At 38.1% G+C, this 20,108-nt stretch overlaps 1 protein-coding gene across 1 annotated transcript in view; it reads right to left on the reverse strand.

Annotated features, from left to right (window-relative positions):
• The window catches only part of Hat1 (histone acetyltransferase 1), a 48,134-nt gene that overhangs the window by 17,526 nt on the left and 10,500 nt on the right, over positions 1-20,108 (reverse strand). Inside the window, exons 3-8 of the mRNA XM_051166262.1 lie at positions 14,098-14,173; positions 10,499-10,619; positions 1,864-2,043; positions 1,502-1,623; positions 898-1,002; positions 478-584 (exon numbers count right to left, since the gene is read on the reverse strand). Coding sequence (XP_051022219.1) covers positions 478-584; positions 898-1,002; positions 1,502-1,623; positions 1,864-2,043; positions 10,499-10,619; positions 14,098-14,173 — 711 coding nt within the window. The remainder of the gene's footprint in view (positions 1-477; positions 585-897; positions 1,003-1,501; positions 1,624-1,863; positions 2,044-10,498; positions 10,620-14,097; positions 14,174-20,108) is intronic.

The following is a 20,108-nucleotide window of genomic DNA, read 5'->3' on the forward strand; positions in this document are numbered from 1 at the left end:
AGAGAAATCAGTAGCACTCTTCTGGCTTCCGTGGATGCCTGAATTCACATGCACACCCACATCCACCCAGAGACACAGGTATTTACATATAATTAAAATAATAATAAATCTTTTAAAAAATGTCTTCTATTAAGAACTCCACCTTTCTCCACGCTATGATTTAAAATTAGTGCATGGTTATCTTCCAAATGATGTAAATGTTTGCCAAACAAGCTAAACGAATAGGTTATACCATATTTGCAATACATTTTTATCTTACCAAGATTTCCCCAAATATATTTGGCTCACTGTTTTTAATTTGCTCACATCAGCTAAGGATGCAGCCCAATCTCCATAAAAGCTTATGGTCTAAAATGTAACCTAAAAACAATCATCAAACAGTCTCCTAAAAACACCAGAAGAATGCTGCCACTTAAGACAGAAATAAAACTAAGACATCTGAGGAAGGCTCTTTTAGCAACATAAAATTTTACATACCTGTGATATCAAGAACTGAAGGAGATGCAATGTAGTATCTATGAACTGTTTCAAGAAGTTGAGCACCATGGCCCTGACCTTGAAATGGAGTAAGTATCAGCATCTGACTATAGTAAAAAAAAAAATTATTCTAAATTAAAACATCTATCATGTCGTTTAAAAACTTCAAATTACTATAGTATGAATTTTGGTGCTTCTTAAAAAAAAATCAAATTGAAGAAACTGAAAAAGTACTAACATACTCAAAATTGGTTTATTCTGCTACACAGTATCAGAGAGAATAATAAAATAAATCAGTACGTAGCCAATGAATGGTGATTTTTTCTTTTTAAACAAATCAACACTACTATAACAAGTATTGGAAACTTCAGCCGTTCCTTCTGAAATAAAAGACAAGGCACGTGTTATACTGCCAATTACCTTACACGTGGCCGGGTTTTGTCTGGGTACACATAGTAATTATAGACTGTCATGTAGCCTACGGTCGCAAAGAGCGTAGCTCCATCCTTATTATACTTCTCAAATCTGCAGATAAAACAGAAAGCCAAGCAGGTCAATTACAGTCGCGCTCCCATGCAGTGTCCATTTTCTTTTCCATTCTCTGACTGAATTTTCAGTGTCAGCAAGCTACTCTGTGAGGGCCCAATGGGTACACCTGCTATGTTCTGAATGTACAATTCACTTAATTGGTGTGCAGCAACTTGGATAAATCAGACCTCTTTACATCACTTCAGTGCACTTGCCTATTATAAAGATGAATAGGTGGCAAGTAAAAGAAAACACAGGCAAAGCTCACTTTACTGTTTAAGCCTACATTCAGGGCCCTAGCGGACAACAGCATTTAATTCAGCTCTATTCTCAAGTCCCCCAAAGCATAATGAAGGCAAACTCAGGCCCCATACACAATGGTTTTTCTTTCCTGGGAAAAATATCATTATACTGTCCCAATAATTGGGCTGCCACAATTAAAATGCTGGCTTTGTGGAGGTAATAAGGTCCACTGTTGCTTTAGAACTGTACTCACACTAGAAAGTAGTGCCATCTTTCATCATCCACGTCAATAAAGCTAGCAGTTTCAATAAACCACATCAAAAAGGTCTGAAGCCTTTCATGATATTCTCGAAAGCCTCTACATGTCATGTCAGCCTAGGGAAAAAGCCAGGAAAAGTCAGGTGAAACTCATCACAGAGGTGAGTGAAAGTCTGCGGAACACAAAACTATCCTGTGGGAAAATGTCTAGAAGTCTCAGATTAAATATGTATACAAACATACAGTCAAAACAGATCATGTTTTAGTGCCAATAAAAATCTTTTTTATCTGACCCTAGAATTACTGAATATAAAAATCCCAAATAGCTTCCAGGCAAAGGGAAATATTTCTGTTTACCTTGTATATCTGAAACGTAAAGTTTTCTCCTCCTGTTGGACTAGGAACTGAGTATGTATGGAGGAGGGTTCCAAATGGCTTGAAATCGGCTTCCTTTTCCAGTAAAGAAAGAAAATCATTTGTGTTTGTGCAAAACCCAGGTGGAATGATTTGTCTGATTTTGCCTTCAACATCGTCTGCCTGAGAAATAGAGAACAAAGAACAAAAATGGACAAATTTACTTTTTAGCTGAAAATGTTCTATTTCTTTAAAATGGACAAAATTAGCCTAGGTGTAGTGATTAATACCAACACGCAGGAAGCAGAGGCGGGTGGATCTCTGTGAGTTTGAGGCCAGTCTGGTCTACATAAGTTCCAGGCCAGCCAGGGAGAGATTCCATGTTTCAAAACAGAACAATTTTTAATGGTCAAAACCAGCAAGTATTACAAAACTTCACAATAAACTAAAGAAGCGAAAAATGCAGTGAAATGAAAAAGGGTAAGTTTTATATAAACAAACTACTATCTCATAAAGTTGAGATGAGCATTAACATGAGCAGGCAAGTGCACTAATATCAAGTACAGGAATAAAGGCTTATTATTTTACATATGTCAGAGGAACCATATTATTCAAGACATGAAGATCACTAGCTGTAGTGGAAAGGCTAGAGTCTGACCAAATGAATAGTAGAGCGAAAAAACCCTCATATGCTAAACTAAGATGTTAATTTTTTCAAATATCTTCACTCAGGAAATACAAAAGTCATATGAATAGTTATATTATCTGCTCATCTCCACAATGTGACAACTTTCATAGATTTAGATTTGTGGTCATGTAAAACAGAAAAGACTGGACAACAAAATTAAACTCAGAGATTAAAATTACCCTTGTTAAACAAGCTCAATGAATGAAAACTATCAGCTGAGCAGACTTCATAATCCTTTTCAAAACCGCAGAGACCACTTGATTGAATACATTTACTACTTCTCTTTAACCATGAATATTTGATGAAGTCTTACAATAAAGTATTACTGCTTCTCACCAGGCAATAAAACTTAATGAATTGGTCTCAACTTAACAAAACCTTATCCTTCAATACAGTCCCTAAAAGCCTGACATTACATTCAACAAAATGAGCTTGCATTCTATTCAAACTTTTTCCCGAACAATGAGGCCAGGTTTTTACTTAATGGAGTTTGCCGTGAGTTCAGCTGTAATGTTTGTATTGTATCTATTTCCACAAGGACTGACACAAGAACACTTTGTGTTAACTTACTAAGCAGCTCTTTCATACCGTTTACATGCATGATGGGTATTAGTTCTAAACCAAGACCCTTGCTACTTAGCATTCAAAACAGGGAAATTAAGATGCTTAGGACAAAATACACTACAAAAGGCTAATACAACATGCTACTAATTCCTGTCCTTTCAACCATCTTTTAACTAAGTAGGAGCAATGCACCTGCAGATGAATAGTACTTTATTATCATTCAGTTACATTTTAGGATAGAGATACAAAAATAAAGCTTATCACAAATGAGTTTTATTTCTAATGCTTTAATACCAACATTTATATATGACTTGTTTATGGTCATAAAAATATGCTATTACTTAAAATATGGCTTTTCACCATTCTACCTGACAGTTTATTTCTAATATTGTATACCAGTACTTACTTGCAAGATATCCTCAATTGCAAATAAACTAAATCTGATAAACCTATTTAAAAAAAAAAAAAAATATATATATACTATTACACACACACAATTTGATATTTTCCCTGAAGCTGTGAATGTAAAAAGATGCCCCCTTTTTTTTTTTTAATTAAACATTTTATTATGTATACAGTGCTCTGCTGCGTGTATACCTGCAGGCCAGAAGAGGGCATAAGATTATAGATGGTTGTGAGCCACCATGTGGTTGCTGGGAATTGAACTCAGGACCTCTGGAAGCAGTCAGTGCTCTTAGTCTCTGAGCCATCTCTCCAGCCCAATTTTCAAGAGTTGCATGAGGAAGTAGTTAAAAAGAGGGATTATTGCAATAGATTTGTTCTGTAGTATTTTTTTTTTAAGTAGTAATAGGTAAAATAGCACAGTATAATTGTAGTTCTGACTTTTTTTTTTTTTTAATGTCAGGGAGAAAAAAAACAATTAAAAAAAAAACTACTACAGGGCAATCTCAACATTGTGATTTTAATCTTTAACTTTCCTTATGTCATATCTCCTAAGCACGGCAGTACAGATGCACGGTGAGTCACTTTAACCATCTTACATCTAGAAACTGACTTCAAAAGTCTCTGGAACTGCTAGGTTTCAAATCTCAAATCTGAGCTTAAACAAATTGAAAGAATATAACTTTCAGTCATCAAAGATATTTGCTGTAATAAACATCTTTAAATAAAATCTTTTGCTCTGAGCAAATCTATATATTTTAAGAACTCTTATGAGGGAAGAGCTTGAATTTAAAAGAATGTATATATGTAAATAAGTATCCGATTTATTCATATTAGATTAAAAACAATTTTTAAAGTTCTTTAATGGGCTGGAGAGATGGCTCAGTGGTTAAGAGCACTGACAGCTCTTCAAGAAGACCTGTGTTCAATTCCCAGCACCTACACAGTGGCTCACAACTGTTTGTAACTCAGTTAAGAGGATCTGAAGGAAGCCTTCTTCTGCTCTCCATGGGCACATATGCAGGGCATGTACATAAACTTTTAGGCAAAACACTCATATATATATGAAAATAAAAATAAAAGCATAAGCTGGGTGGTGGTGACACATGCCCAGAACTTGGGAGGCAGAGGCAGGCAAATCTCTGAATTTGAGGCCAGCCTGGCCTACAGAGTTACTTCCAGGAAAGCCAAGGCTATACAGAGAAATCCTATCTTAAACAAAACAAAATAAAAACAACATCAACAAAAAGCACTCTACAACTCAGTCTTACAGAGCTGTACTCTTCTAAAATGTATACTAGATTAAACCTTTTAAAATATTTATTATTTTATGTGTACGAGTGTTTTGTTTATATGCAAGCCTGGTGCCCACACAGATAAAAGGAGAAATTATTGTATTTAAAAAGTATTTTCCATGTTTCATGTAGCCAAGACCGGCCTCAAATTTACTATGCAGCTGAGGCTGGAGCTCAACTTCCAATCTTCCTGTTTCCACCAAGTTCTAGGATTACAGGTGTACGCCTGAGATTTTTTTTTTTCATTCTCAATTATTTATTTTATGTAATAAAGCATAGAACACTGTAACTCTAAAGACAACGATGAGAAAGTATGTCCTTAAAGATTTCAGAAAGAAAGGGCTGGACAGATGGCTCAGTTTTGGCCTGCGTGTTTATCTGTGTACCATGTGTGCACCTGGTACCCATGGAGGCCATAAGAGGGAATCAGATGCCCTGGAAATGGAGTTACTAGTGGTTGTCAGTCACTATGCTGGACCTGGAAATGGAACTTGGGTCCTCTATAAAAACAGCCAGCACCCTTGGACACTGACCCTTCTACCCACCCCTTAAAGTATTTTAAAGGACATACTTCGTCATCATGGCCATTTAGAGTTCTATTGCTCTATGCTTTGTCTCGTAAATAAGAAAATGTTCCTGCCCTATGTGGTGCTGCACACCTTTAATCCCAGGACTCAGGGAGGCAGAGGCAGGTCAATCAACAATGAGTTCAAGGGCAGCCTGGTCTACAAAGCAAGTCCAGGACAACCAAGGCTACATTGAGAAACAAACAAGCAAACAAACAACAAGTTCATTTGTTTACTGACACTGCATTAGTGGTTTACTACTCAGATAAGCAAGATGAAGCTGTCAACATGTAATTTCACAACTTTTTATGATTTTGTATTTTTTTAATATTAGACTGCATTAGACTAGTTAGGTAGCTCAATTCAGTCCCTAACACTCATATATAAAAGCCAGGCTTAGTGACATGTATTTGAAACCACAATATTGTAGAGGCAAAAATAGAGATCTGTGGGCTTGCTAGCCAGCAAACCTAGCCTACTGCCATGTTGGGTTCTGCTTCTGTCTTCGGGGCTAGACTGGAAGGGAGAAGCTTAGCCTGAAGGGTGGGATGGCAAGACCTTACTCAGGCAGTGAGGGGTAAGAGAGCCTTTCCTGAGACAGTATTCGGTGAAACTGCTCTTCTTTATTGGGGGGTCATAAGGACTATATAAACCTTGGGGAAGTGAGTAGGGGATACAGCTCAGTGGCAAAGTGCTTGTCCAGGTATGTATGGCTCTAGACTTGATACGCAGTACTGGGAAAAGTTATTTTCCTATGAAGAGGTTAAAAGTTCCAGAAAAAAAAAAAAATTTTTTTTTTTTTGCTTTCATCTGTCAAATTTAATCCTCATTAAGAGACAATAAAATAATTGAAATTTCATTGATAATACAACCTACCCGTGCATCTCAATGTTCTCTATCAAACCTCTCCCAGAAATGCAACTAGAAAAATGAGCAGACTTAGTTTATATACTCCTTCATTAAAAAGCAATGAAATTTCTCAAGAGAAGGCAGAGGAATTAAAAAAACAAAGGATAAGCACAGATGAGCAAACCAGTAATCAAGTTTACTATCAATGGCTAGTAAAGAGATTTCCTGGACATTTTACCTGTGCTATAGAATCTTAGGTACAACTGTGGAATTTAGCTTTAAAAAAAGAGATGATAAGATTAATGTAATGGAGGCAGTGAGATGGTTCAACAGGTTAGGGTGCAGCTACCAAGCCAGACAACTGGAGTCCAATTCCCAGAACCCACACAGTAGGAGGAAAAGAGTAAACTCTCCTCAGGCATGGTGGCGCACGCCTTTAATCCCAGCACTCAGGAGGCAGAGGCAGGCGGATCTCTTCGAGTTCGAAGCCAGCCCGGTCTACAAAGAGAGTCCAGGACAGCCAGGGATCTGTTGCACAGAGAAACTCTGTCTCAAAAAAAGAAAAAAAATACTTTTAATGTAACAGCAAAAATGCAATTAAGTGCAATTAACTTTTGTGATATGCTACTCGTGCCTTAAAAATATGCTTGCTTTTTCTTGAGACAAGGTCTCACCATGTAACTCTGGCTGGCCTAAGTATATAGGCCAGGTAGTGTACCTGGGGGAGTCACTATTTCTGAAGCAATGGATATGTTTGTTTTTCTTCTCTTTTTGTTCTTCTCCCTCAACCATCAGATCTACTTGAACAAGGAGAGCCAGTCCTGCCTCTTGCAAGCTGCATAACAAAAAAGCTAGGCCCGGCTGGTCCCTGAGCAAAGTGGGAGACCTGGCCCTGGTGATGTGGGCACAGGAGATCTGGCAGGCTTAACAACTCAGCCACCTCCCATGGTCCAGATCCAAGGCTTTTGGCCTGCACAAACATCTACCTCCTCTATGAATTCCTGGAGCACTTGAAGCAAAGCTGAAGAGTCTCCAAGACACAGGGCAGTAACAGGATATTTGATATAATTCCTAGAGAATCCAGTATTGAGAGTGTAGCAGAAGCCAGAGGCCTCAAACCAGACCAATGATTTATTGCAATGAACATTTGCAAGTAAAGCTGATTGGGCAAAGGGGCATACTGCGTGACTCACTGGGACACACTATAGTTTCCACAGCGAGGTTTGGTTGGTTTGGTTTTTTTGTTTGTTTGTTTTTCAAGACAGGATTTCTCTGTGTACCCTTGGCTGTCCTGGACTCGCTCTGTAGATCAGGATGGCCTTGAACTCAGTGATCTGCCTCTGTCTGCCTCCTGAGTGCTGGGATTAAAGGCGACCCAGCCCAAGAGTTTTTCCGTTTGTTTTTAAATTTTTGTCTTTCTCTTTCTTTTTATTTTCTGCTTTATCTTGTGGGTAGGCTGCAAGGGTAGAGGACTGACATGGAAAAATGGAAAGTTCACCATTGGAGTACATGATGTGAAATTCAAAAGAATCAATAAAAAGCTTTTTTTTTTTAAAAATCTGGTGTTTAACTCCTGATCTTCCTACACTCCCATTCCGCAGGATAATGAGATTACAAATATGTATACATACCACCCTAAAATTAGCTTTTTAAAATGTGAATTATATTGTATAACTGCTTAAAACCTATAAAGGCCACTAACTAGTCTTGCCCCTTACCTTGGCACAGAAAGTCCCAAGGCTCTGCATTTTCTAGATTTGCCATCCTCTTCAACCATCCCAGCAAAATATTTCTAACCCTCTAAGTTTACAATTTGTTTATGATAAGTTCTATAAGAGCAGAGAATATTTTATTTATTATATTCCTGACATCAAGAGTAAAGGAGGCCAGGCTGAAGAGATGGCTCCAATGTTAAAAGCAAGAGGACCTGAGTTCAGTTCCCAGTACCCACACTGGGCGATTCACAACTGCCTCTAACTCTAGCGCCAGCTGCAAACTAAAACAGAAGAGGCCAGTCTGCTATATCCATATTAAATACCATTCTTTTAAAAATAAACAAACTAAAGGGAAATTTTCCTTAATACTAAACAAATGGCCTTCGACTGTGAAGCAAATAAGTAACCCTACCAAAAAAAAAAAAAAAAACTATACAAGGTTGATTGATTTCTTATACTTAACATAGTACTTCTAAATGGAAAACCCTGGTTTTCAGAAACAAAACAATTAGAAGTTAGTGCAAATAGCTATTTTCACTACACACAGTATTTGAAAGATTTATCAATAACTAAGTCAATAGTTCCTTTGGAAGAAATCAATTTAGCACTATCAGCTACAGCATTAAATCACTCACTCACATATATAGATATTCCAAATGACAGTGAATTTTGTACTGCACATTAGCTGTATTTGAAATCAAAATAATTAGTATGAAATATCTGGATTCTGGAGAAATTTAACCATATCTAATAAGAAACATCTACTGAAAACCTCTATTTTAGTAATTTAGGCAGTGCTGGCTTAGATGGAATTTAGTTGCAAACGTTCACTTATTTTAGCTACAGCACTATTCACAATCACCTTTCCATCAGCAAAATTAAAAGAAAAATTAAGAGCTACAAACTACTAGATAAAACATATATTAAGTACAATTACATATCATTTATCTGTCAAGCTTGATCATTTTAAATATGATTGAGAAATTTTAAAAAAGTAAATAGTACTCAAAATATTTCTAACACTAATATTGAATATGAGACTTTTTCTTTTTAAAAATATTTTACTATTTTCTGTGTATGGGCGTTTTACTTGCGTTTATGTCTGTACACTGTGTGTGTGTGTGTATGTGTGTGTGTTTTGCTCACCGAGATCAGAAAAGCGTGTCAGATCTGAAACTATAGAGTTATAGACCATTATGAGCTAGCTACCTTGAGGGTGCTGGGAATACAACCCTGGTCTTCTGCAATAGCAGCCAGTAGTCTTAACTGCTAAGCCACATGTCTAACCTGAGACTATTTCTTGATAAATATCTGAGGTAAAAGATACATGTTTCTCTGCACTGAACATTACACACTGTATGCATGTATTGAATGCAGTACAATGCTGTACCCATAAATATATAAAGCTACGATGTGTAGAGGTGACCTTCATTTACGTTGTATTTAGGTGTGTCGCTGTTAACCGTCAAACCTGCAGTGAGTTGAATGATAACAGATTTTGGTATTGTCATTGCTATTGAATCTCCAATCTTAATGTTGTGTAAGATTTACTCCCCATAGGCTAAAGAGCCTATGACTGGGCAAAGGAGACAGAGGCAGAACTTCCATTCCCATAGGGAGAGGAGAGAAGGAGAGATGGAGGAAGGGAGGGAAAAGAGAGAAAAAGAGAAAGAGAGAGAGAGAGAGAACGCGCACTTTAAAGAGAGAGAGAGAGAGCACTTTAAAGCTTATTACATATATAAAATAGGTCTTTGTTTCATCATTTGGGAGCTAGAGTGGGCATAGAAAAAACTTTAATTCAACATTATGTGCCCAACAAAAATTTTTCTAAAACTAAGAGTATTTAAGGCTTCTTTCATGTTATATGTACATTATCTGTCACTTCATTAAACATAACAAACTATCTGGTATGTCCTTTTTTTAAAAAATTGTTTACTTTGGTATTCTACCTCCATGTATATCTGTGAGAAGGTGTTAGATCCCCTGGAACTGGAAATTACAGACAGTGTGAATAGCCTTGTAGGTGCTAGGATTTGAACTCAGGTCTTTTGGAAGAACAGTCAGTGCTCTTGACAGCTGAGCCATCTCTGCAGCCCCCCAGAATACTTTTTCTTTCTTTCTTTCTTTCTTTCTTTCTTTCTTTCTTTCTTTCTTTTTTTTTTTTTTTTTTGTTTTGTTTTGTTTTGTTTTGAGACAAGGGTTTCTCTGTGTAGCCTTGGCTGTCCTGGACTCAATTAGTAGACCAGGTTGGCCTTAAACTCAAAGCGATCTGCCTGCCTCTGCCTCCCAAAGGTGCTGGGATTGGTATCTTCCATGTCTACAATAAAAATAAGTCAGTAAGTAAAGCTCTGATCATCCAAGTGCAGTTTTCATAGAGAAGGCTCACCCAGGAGATACAGACTCAGGATCATGAGCACAGAACTAGAAAAAAGACACATCACGTATACCTGAAAGACTGATTCTGAAGCTATGACATCTTGATTTCTCCTCTTAGAACCTTAACATTTAAGATCATTCAAGTAGCTAAGTTAAAATATATGTACTTCTTTCTGTTCTTACCTCCACACAGTCAAAGTTCTCATCAACTTTAGATGCATACTCAACACGGAACATTGTTGACAGGCTACCGGCGATGTAGTACAACAGGATCTTCAGACCCTTGTAACCAAAAGCAGTTTCACTGAGATGAAAAGCAAAAATAAAAAAACAGCCCAAATGAATTTTGCCAAGTCATCAAAAATACTAATACACACACACACACACACACACACACACACACACACACACACACACGCACACACGCACACAAAAAGTAAAATCTTAAGGTTGCCAGTGAAGTTAAATTATTTTACTTGTTTAAAAAATTAAAGAAAATGAACACTCACAATAAAACTGTATTCAGCTTCATGTAAAAAAGAGAACCAAGCAGGCAGTGGTGGTACCCACGTTTAATCCCAGGGCTCTTAAGACAGAGGCAATCAGATCTCTGAGTTTGAGGCCAGCCTAGTCTACAGATCGATCGAAATCCAGGACAGCCAAGGCTACACAGAAAAACTCTTGTCTCAAAAAGCCAAGGGGGAAGGAAAGTAGAGGGAGGGAGGGAAGGAGGGAGGGAGGGAGGGAGGGAGGGAGAAGGAAAGAGAATCAAGGCACCTAACTTAGGAAAGCTGTTTGGGGTCAATGAGTATGTTAAGTAACTGGCACACTATGAGTACTCACTAACTGCTGACATTACTACCACTGTTACTATGCCTGCTGCTGCTGCTGCTACTATTACTAGAAGGTGTTTCCAACAAGGGTAGGCAAACAGGTAGCCGTACGCAGGTTCTTTCAGTTTACCACTTGCTTTCATCACTAGCATCCATACTGTTCAAAGCATTAAATCACCCAACTCTTCTGTGAATTCCAACTCTGTTCTCTACTAGCATAAAGCACTGATATTCCCTTTTCTAGATCACATAGAATCTTGGGAAAGGGAGACAAATTCTAAAATACCTGGCTCAGATGACTCTATAGAGACAGAAAGTAGGTTACTGAATGCCTAGGACTGAAGAGACTCAGAATGGGGCTTTTTGGCCAGAGTAATAAAAACATTCTAAAATTGATTATATAGATGCAATTTATCTCAGTAAAGCTGGGTTTTGTTTTTATTTTTAAAATGAATTCTTCCATTTTTAAAATCTGCTATATTTTTAATTACGTGTGTCCCACAGGCATATGAGTATCCTGTGAGAACAGTATCCCAAGAAGCCACTGAGTGCCCTGTGAGTGAAGTAGAAAAAATAAACCAAACTCTGCAAACTGTTCTTTACACTCAATTTGTTCACCCAAACAAATAAAATGTTTTTTAAAAATGTTTTAAAATGTCTTAAATGTTTTTTAAAAATGAATCTTTAAGCCAGGCAGTGGTGGCACACACCTTTAATCCCAACACTCAGGAGGCAGAGGCAGGTGGATCGTTCGAGGACAGCCTGGTCTACAAAACGAGTCCAGGACAGCCAAGCTACACAGGGAAACCCTGTCTTGATAAACAAAAACAAACAAACAAACAAAAAAAAAAAAAAAAAAAAGAAAGAAAGAAAGAAAGAAAAAGAAAAAAATCTTTACCAGGTGTGACCTGCACACCTTTAATCCCTGTGCTGGGAAGGCAGAGGCAGGTGGATCTCTGCTGAGTTCAAGGTTAGCTTAGTCTACATAGCAAATCCCAGGCCAGCTAGGGCTACAAAGTAAAATCCTGTCTCAAAAAGCAAAACAAAACAATCCATGAATTGACTCTAATATTAACAAAGGAATACTTGGAAGTTCATCTTTATGCTAATGTCAAATAATAAATGTAGAAGGCACTGAATTAGAAATCCCCACCTTATCATACTAAAATTTTGATTAGATTAATGGGTGCTAGAACTACTGCAAGGACATCTTCAATCTTTCGTTGTTGTTGTTGTTTTGAGACTGTCTTGGAACTCACTATGTAGACAGGGCTGGCCTTGAACTCACAGAGATTCACCTATGGATCTGCACTTGTGCCTCCCCAGTTGAGATCAAAAACACAAACCACCACACATGGACAGACATCTTCAGTCTTCAGATCATCTCCCTATAAACTACTTACAATTTACAAAAGGAAAAAAAACTTTACCTGTATAGTGAAGAAAATTTCCAGACTCCTCTAAATTAGCCAGGCTACTTCAACCAACAATGAAACAAACTACATATGGACCTCCTGGTGTGACATTACAGATACAATACTACCTTGGTCGTACAACTGAAAAAACAGGCACTATCTGAATTTTTGAGAAACAAATTCAAACTGAGGGTTCGGTAAAATGTGTCTACACAAAGATGTCTACACAAAGGCTAAAAATCCACTTCAGTTGAAAGGAGGATGAGGAAATACTGCAACTAATCCTAGTACTAGGCCAGCCTAGTCTATAAAGTGAGTCCAGAATAGCCAAAGCTACACAGAGAAACTCTGTCTCAAAAAAAATAAATAAAAAAAATACGGGGGGCGGTGGTGGTGCACGCCTTTAATCCCAGCACACGGGAGGCAGAGGTAGGCGGATCGCTGCGAGTTCGAGGCCAGCCTGGTCTACAAAGTGAGTCCAGGACAGCCAAGGCTACACAGAGAGACTCTGTCTTGGGAAAAACTGAAAAAAAAAAAAAAATAAAATAATAATAATAAAAGAACCATACACACTGTATATTAGAAAACAGTACTCTATCAATGTTAAATAATCTCACCATGGTTATTTTTTTAAGCTAAGTCTCAAAATTCAGGATCAAGAGGCTGGAGAGATCGCTCAATTGTTAAGCGCACACAATGCTCTTCCAGAGGACCAGAGTTCGGTTCTCAGACTGAACCTACAACTCCAGCTCCAAGGATCAGATGCCCTCTTCTGTCCTCCATGAGCACTGCATTCATGTGTTCATACCCACACACATACACATAACTAAAAATAATATATGTGCGCTGTGAGTTCAAGGCCATTCTGGTCAACAGAGGAAGTTGCAGGGCATCCAAGGCTACACAGAGAAACCCTGTCTCAAAAAACAAAACAAAACAAAAAGCCATGCATCGACCCATAACTCCAGTGCTGTGGGGAGTGGAAAAAGATAATAGTTGGAGATTGCTGCCACTGCCCTAGCTCCAGGGTTAGTTGGGACCCTGTCTCAAAGGAATGAGTGTGAGAGAGCAGGACACCAACACACTCCTCTGCTTTCTATGCACTATTACATACACAGGGTACATGTGTGTGCGCACACACACACACACACTTCTTGAATTGCTTATTTAATTATTGAGTGTAACTTTAGGGGTTCTGTTATATTGAAAGTATGACAAGAGGTAGGCAGAACTAAAAATTAGTAATAATAAATATGAACTCTAGATTGTCTGAATCTGAACTCCAGCCACTTACATGTTCTTAGGCAACTACTCAATTCCACAAATGTACAAAGCAGCAAATGCAATGGTTAAAACTGCATTGAGAATTAAAATATACATGTTTGCAACACTAAACATACAAAGTGCTAATATGAATTTTAATATGCTAATATAAAATTTAAGATTATATATATAGTCTGACTTTCAAATCCTAAAAGAAAAGAATAGGTTTTTGGGTTTTTTGCCATATTAATTTGGCAAATATGTTACTTACTCATCCCCAAAGAGCTGATGGGTATATTCAGGAAAGAAAGTTCTAATGTCATTCTCAAGATCTTCAGGAAAACGAACTGTTTAAAAGAATAAAACATATAGACATTAAAGGTGACAGACATTTCTATTTCAAGAATTCCACTACAGCTGTTGCCAATATTTTTCTTATTTAAAAATGTTTCTTCTCCTTGTATGATTACACTAGATTTTCATGAGACTGATAAACCCTGAAAAGTAGACTATACTAAACTTCAGCATCAAAATCTTATTCTAAAATTGAGAAACTCAGTATGCCAGAGGGAATGTGATTTATTTTTTACTTTCCTATATTTTATACACAGTGAAAGGAGAAAACAAACCCAAAACAGGATACTTTGAGATACAAAAAACTACAGCATATAGGAAATGAAAACAATACTGTACAAAACATTCTAACAAGGATAATAAGTTGATGATGTCTCTAACATGCCATCATTAATAAGAGGGGAGGAGGGAGAGAGGGAGAGAAGGAGGTGGGGGGACAAGGAGAGATGTTATCACTCTGTGTGTGTGTGTGTGTGTGTGTGTGTGTGTATGTGTGTGGTCAGAGGACAACTAACTGTGCAGTAGGTTCTCTCCTTTGACTGTGACTTGTGCCGATTGTCCCACTGTTTATAAACATGTAGCTTCTTCAATTCCTAGTACACAAAATCACTTCTGCAATTTTTAGAAAAAATACAGAAAAGATATAGTTTATCCTGTCTTATTTTAGCTACAGGAAAGTTAAACTGGGAATGGTGGCACATCATTGAGAGATGGAGGCAGAGGATTAGTAGTTCAAGGCTAGACTTGATACATATTGAGTTCTAGGTCAGTCTACATGCAGTTAGCCAAAACACACACAAATAGCAAACACTGGGTCAGGGTAATCACAGACCTAACTCAGGGGTACCCTGCTAGGGGCTCATGGGAGCTTTTATCAGTCAAAGGCTTTCCACCAGCTGGAACAAAGTTTGACTGAATTCTAAATTCTCCACTGGCCTACCCCTCAATCAAGAGTTGACTACCTTCCACTGGCTCTGCAGTGGCCTAACCCTGTCACTATATAGGTTGGACACCCCCTTACTTTCCAGGTGCATTTGGTCATTTCCAAATGTAGAGGATGAGCTGAGCAACTGGATATTGGAATCCTGTTTGTACCTTGGTCCTGAGCCCAGCCATGGGTTCCAAATATCCTGTACCAAAACAAACTCCTCTGCCTGTTTGAGGGCTAAGTTAAAGTAGCGCCAATTAGAATTTAGCCTTTCAATGCAAACTTAGCTTCAATATATATTGGATAAATGGCCACTAATGGCCCCAGTTCAGAATTTTTGATTACCTAAACTGATTTAGTTAACTCCGTAAGATGGAATGATAGCTTGGTCCAAGGCCCCTCGCCCACACACTTTACAGTTCACTAATCTTTCTCAAGGCTCTAGCTTGCAACCACACCCAGAGCCAGAATGCCTGACACTGTATCTACTGGGCCCCCAAACCAGTATCTTCATAGAACTCTTTTTGCCTTAGGCTTTTGGTGTACTTGTACCTTTAACAGCCAAGAAGTAAAAGCATTTCAAGTTGTGTGTCCCAACTGCAGACACACACAAACTGGTTATGCATATGTAGATCACCCAGTTCAGCCTACAGTGATCCAAATGTCCTTTGACTATGGGCCATATTAAATTTGTTTCAGGCTGTCTTACTCTGCTGAGAACGTGGGCTCTAGATTTGGATTTTGGCCAATCTGCCCCAGACTCAGGCATGTTTAAGTTTCCTCCAAAGTCTCCATCCTAAGTCAGGAAAGCCACCTAGCTCACTCTGACAGGGAAAAGGAGAGAAAAGCAGAACACTCCACGGAAAGACACTTTGTGCTTGAGAACAACTAAGAAGTAACCTAATTCCTATAGAGATTATAACTGGCAAGGTGTTTAACTCTTAATTCTCACACCCACCATCCCCCTTTGTTTGTTTTGTTAATGATCTTTAGAGCTTATGCTGAAACCTTTTTTTAGTATTTTAGAATTTTTAAGTTCATAGAGTGTAACTTTAAAGGACTGTATAATCTTAATTTGCTGTGACAGACCATGTATGTAACTTAAATTCAACATCTGTTTATGAAAAGTGTGCCTGATGGCTTCACTTTTGAGTACTGCGTGGCTGATAACCACCTTGGAGTGTAACGATGTAGCTTGCTGCAATCTTGGCATCCATGTGACTCAGTCACCACCTTCTCTAAGGTTAAAAAAGGGCATGCCATATTATCACATCTTGGTTAAGATGACCACCTGGTATAAATCAAATAAGGCAGTACCCATAACACAAGCAGACCCACTATGTTCTCTCCTTTTCATTGTATTCCTTTCTATTAGACTAAGGAAGCATCACCAAGCTACCAAGTTTGTTTTGAAACTGAGTCATATAAAAATTGGCATTTTGTAAAAGTACTTATAAAAGGATCAGGAAAATGAGGTTCCCAGTTTCCCTGTGGACTCTACTTACGGTTTAAAGTTTATTTTGATACTAAATGATGTTTATTTCAAAAAAAAATTAAGACTCAAACTTAAGGGGGGGAGGAGGGAGGGGGAGGGGAAAAAAAAGACTCAAACTTAATAGGAAAAAAATTTAAAATATACCAACTTGTTTGTAAACTGTTAAAGATAATTAAGATGTGCAAGTTAATGCTCAATCACCTTCTAAATGACTGAATTCTTTAATATGCTCAGAACTATGTTTGTGGTCATAGAATGTACAAACGTAATTTACTTATAAAGACAAGCTTGGGAGAAAAGACCATTTTTTAAAAAAAGATTTTATTATGTATACAGTATTCTGCCTGCATATATACCCGCACAACAGAAGAGGGCACAAGATCTCATTATAGCTGGTTATGAGCCAGGTGGCTGCTGGGAATTGAACTCAGGATCTTTGGAAGAGCAGCCAGTGCTCTTAACCTCTGTGCCATCTCTCCAGCCGAGACCAATTTTTTTAATTTCCTATCTTATAGTCTTGTTATAGCCCACCATACAGTATTCTGTACATGTTGTCAAAGTTAAACCTGAAACAAGTCAAAACAAATTTAAATTTAAGGGATTTTTAATGTAAAATAATATTAAAAAACAGGTTTGGTTTTTTAAAATTGGTTATAAAAGATTGACTGGCTGAAGTAAAATGGGCTAAATTTATAATACACTTGCAATGGGAGGAAACGTTCAGGCTCAAGTAGTTCCCCTGGACCGGGCACTATCCCACCATAGTTAAGTTGTGGGCTAGTCTCCTTACACAACAAGGATGCTTGGAAAATAAGACCTGCCAGAAGTCTTCTGCCTCCAGCAGCATGGGTCTGACCAGCTCTGGATATATAAGCCAAACAAGAAAAAACCTCCTCCATATGTAAAGATGAATTAATTCTCATGTCTCTCATAACAGGAGGATGAATTCTTGCCTAATGGAGGATCTCAAAGTCTATACCCACATCCTAAATATCTCAAACTTAGAGGCAAATAACAATTCTTCTGCCCTCAATGTCTCTGGAACTGACATATGAGGATTCTGTACCTTGTACATGTAAGCCTATCCCACCTGACTGGGATGAGATTTGCATGCTAGTTTAGGTGGTCATGCCCTTCACCCTTGCATTCAATTCTTCCTCTCAGCAAAAATTAATTCCAGGGTCCAAACCCTAACTACCCATGTTCCTTCATTAAAGGAGGATGCCAGATATTCTGTCATCAAACTCACAGCTTTGAAAAATTATTCAGAATACCCAAATGGTACCTTTGATACTCTTTTATCTGTAGTCAACAAATGATTCTATTAAGTGATTTGCTAGCTCTTATATTCTTCAGGAGATGACTTAGATGAAGGAGATTCTCTCCAACCTGGGCTCACTTGTGGTGTGAGACTATAAGCTAGCATCTACCGAGATAATGAGCTCCAGTGCCTGCACTCTTGCCTGCATTTCTTACAAGAAGTATGCAGGCTTTAGCATACTTTTCTAAAAAATTCCCAAGGCCAATATTTGTTAAAGCTTATTGAATTTGGTTATCTTGCTTTATAAATTATGCCTCTAAACAACCAACCTATTTTTAAACAGAATGATGTTAAGAAATGTGCTTACTGCTGTCAGTACATGGTGACCGCAGAAGGAGGTTTAGCCTTGTTAATTCAGTCTATGATATAAATTATTTACTACAGATTTGACATGACTGTTTTCACCTTTCATCTGTTGGTTGAGTATAGAGAATGAAAATGTAAATTCACCCCCACCCCAGATAGGGTTTCTCTGTGTAGCCTTGACTGTTCTGGAACTCATTCTGTAGACCAGGCTGGCCTCGAACTCAAGAGATCTACCTGCCTCTGCCTCCCAAGTGCTGTGATTAAAGGTGTGCACCACCACCACCCTGCTCAAAACTGTAAAACTTTTTACAAGGTCTTGTTAGTAGCAATAATTTTTGAAAACTTTGTAAAGTGAATCATTTAGTCTTAACAAGGCAAAGTACCTGGAAGTATACTTTTTATATTGAAAATTAAAAATAATATCTTTTTTGGGAAATAGAACTTACATTGTCTCTTAGAATATAGGTTTAACAATTTAATGTTAACAAAAATATGTCCTGTATTTTCAAATAGTATATATGATCATTTAAGGTAATCCAATTTTTTAAAAACTTTACCTTACTGAATTGTTTCTAAGCAAAGATTTTGTTTTACTTGATAATGGTTTTGTTCATTAATAGCAGCTGGTACTGTTACTATTTAAAACAAATATATAGCTGGGCGTGGTGGCGCGCGCCTTTAATCCCAGCACTCAGGAGGCAGAGGCTGGTGGACCGATGTGAGTTCAAGGCCAGCCTGGTCTACAAAGTGAGTCCAGACAGCCAAGGCTATACAGAGAGACCCTGTCTCGAAAACCAAAAACAAAAAACCAAAAACAAATATATAAGAACATTGTATATAAAAGAAGTACATTGTATGTAAAAGCAAGCAATATCACTTAGATGCTTCATGTTTAGACTCATTCCTTAGAGGCTGACTTCTTTTACAAAGCTTCCAGGAGTCTGATGTAAACAAAAAGCTAATTACAGTTACCTTATCCTACAGAAGTCTAGTCCAGCCAGTACTACTAGTGCATTTAACTCATTTAATTTTGTTTGTTTGTTCTTTTTGGCTTTTCAAGACAGGGTTCCTCTGTGTAGTCCTGGCTGTCCTGGATTGCTGCGGTACTCTAAAATTAAAAGGGACTATATCTGACTAGTGAAATGGGATTTGTGCTCTCCTTTGTGAACATACTGCTTCCAGGCCAACAAATCCTAACCAGTTTGAAACGGGGCCTACAGACAGGGACCAGAAAAATTTCAACAATAAGCCTCCTCTATGTCTTAGGGTTTCTAATGCTGCAACAAAAACCATAACCAAAAAGTAAGTTGAGGAGAAAAAAGTTTATCTGGCTTATACTTCCACAGCATTGCTAATCATTAAAGAAAGTCAGGACAGGACCGGAACAAGGCATAACCCTGGAGGCAGGAGCTGATGCAGAGGACATGGAAGGGTGCTGCTTTCTTCCCCTAGCTTGATCATCCTGCTTTCTTTTTGGTTTTTCAAGACAGGGTCTCTCTGTATAGCCTTGGCTGTCCTGGACTCGCTTTGTAGACCAGGCTGGCCTCGAACTCACAGCGATCTGCCTGCCTCTGCCTCCTGAGTGCTGGGATTAAAGGTGTGCGCCACCATACCCAGTTCACCCTGCTTTCTTATAGAACCAAGGACCACCAGTCCAGGGATGGCACCACCCACAATGGGCTGGGCCGTCCCCCATAATCACTAATGAAGAAAATGGCTTACAGCTGGGTATTATGGAGACATCTTCTCCCCAGCACATCCTCTGTATGGGCTTTTGGCCCCTCCCGATCTGGCTCATTGCCTTCATCACTCTTTCCTCCTCACTATCCTTATGCTTATGTTTTCCCGTCTTTTAAAATGTTTTACTTATTGAACTTC

This window comes from Acomys russatus, chromosome 24, assembly GCF_903995435.1.
Source record: "Acomys russatus chromosome 24, mAcoRus1.1, whole genome shotgun sequence".
NCBI lineage: Eukaryota > Metazoa > Chordata > Mammalia > Rodentia > Muridae > Acomys > Acomys russatus.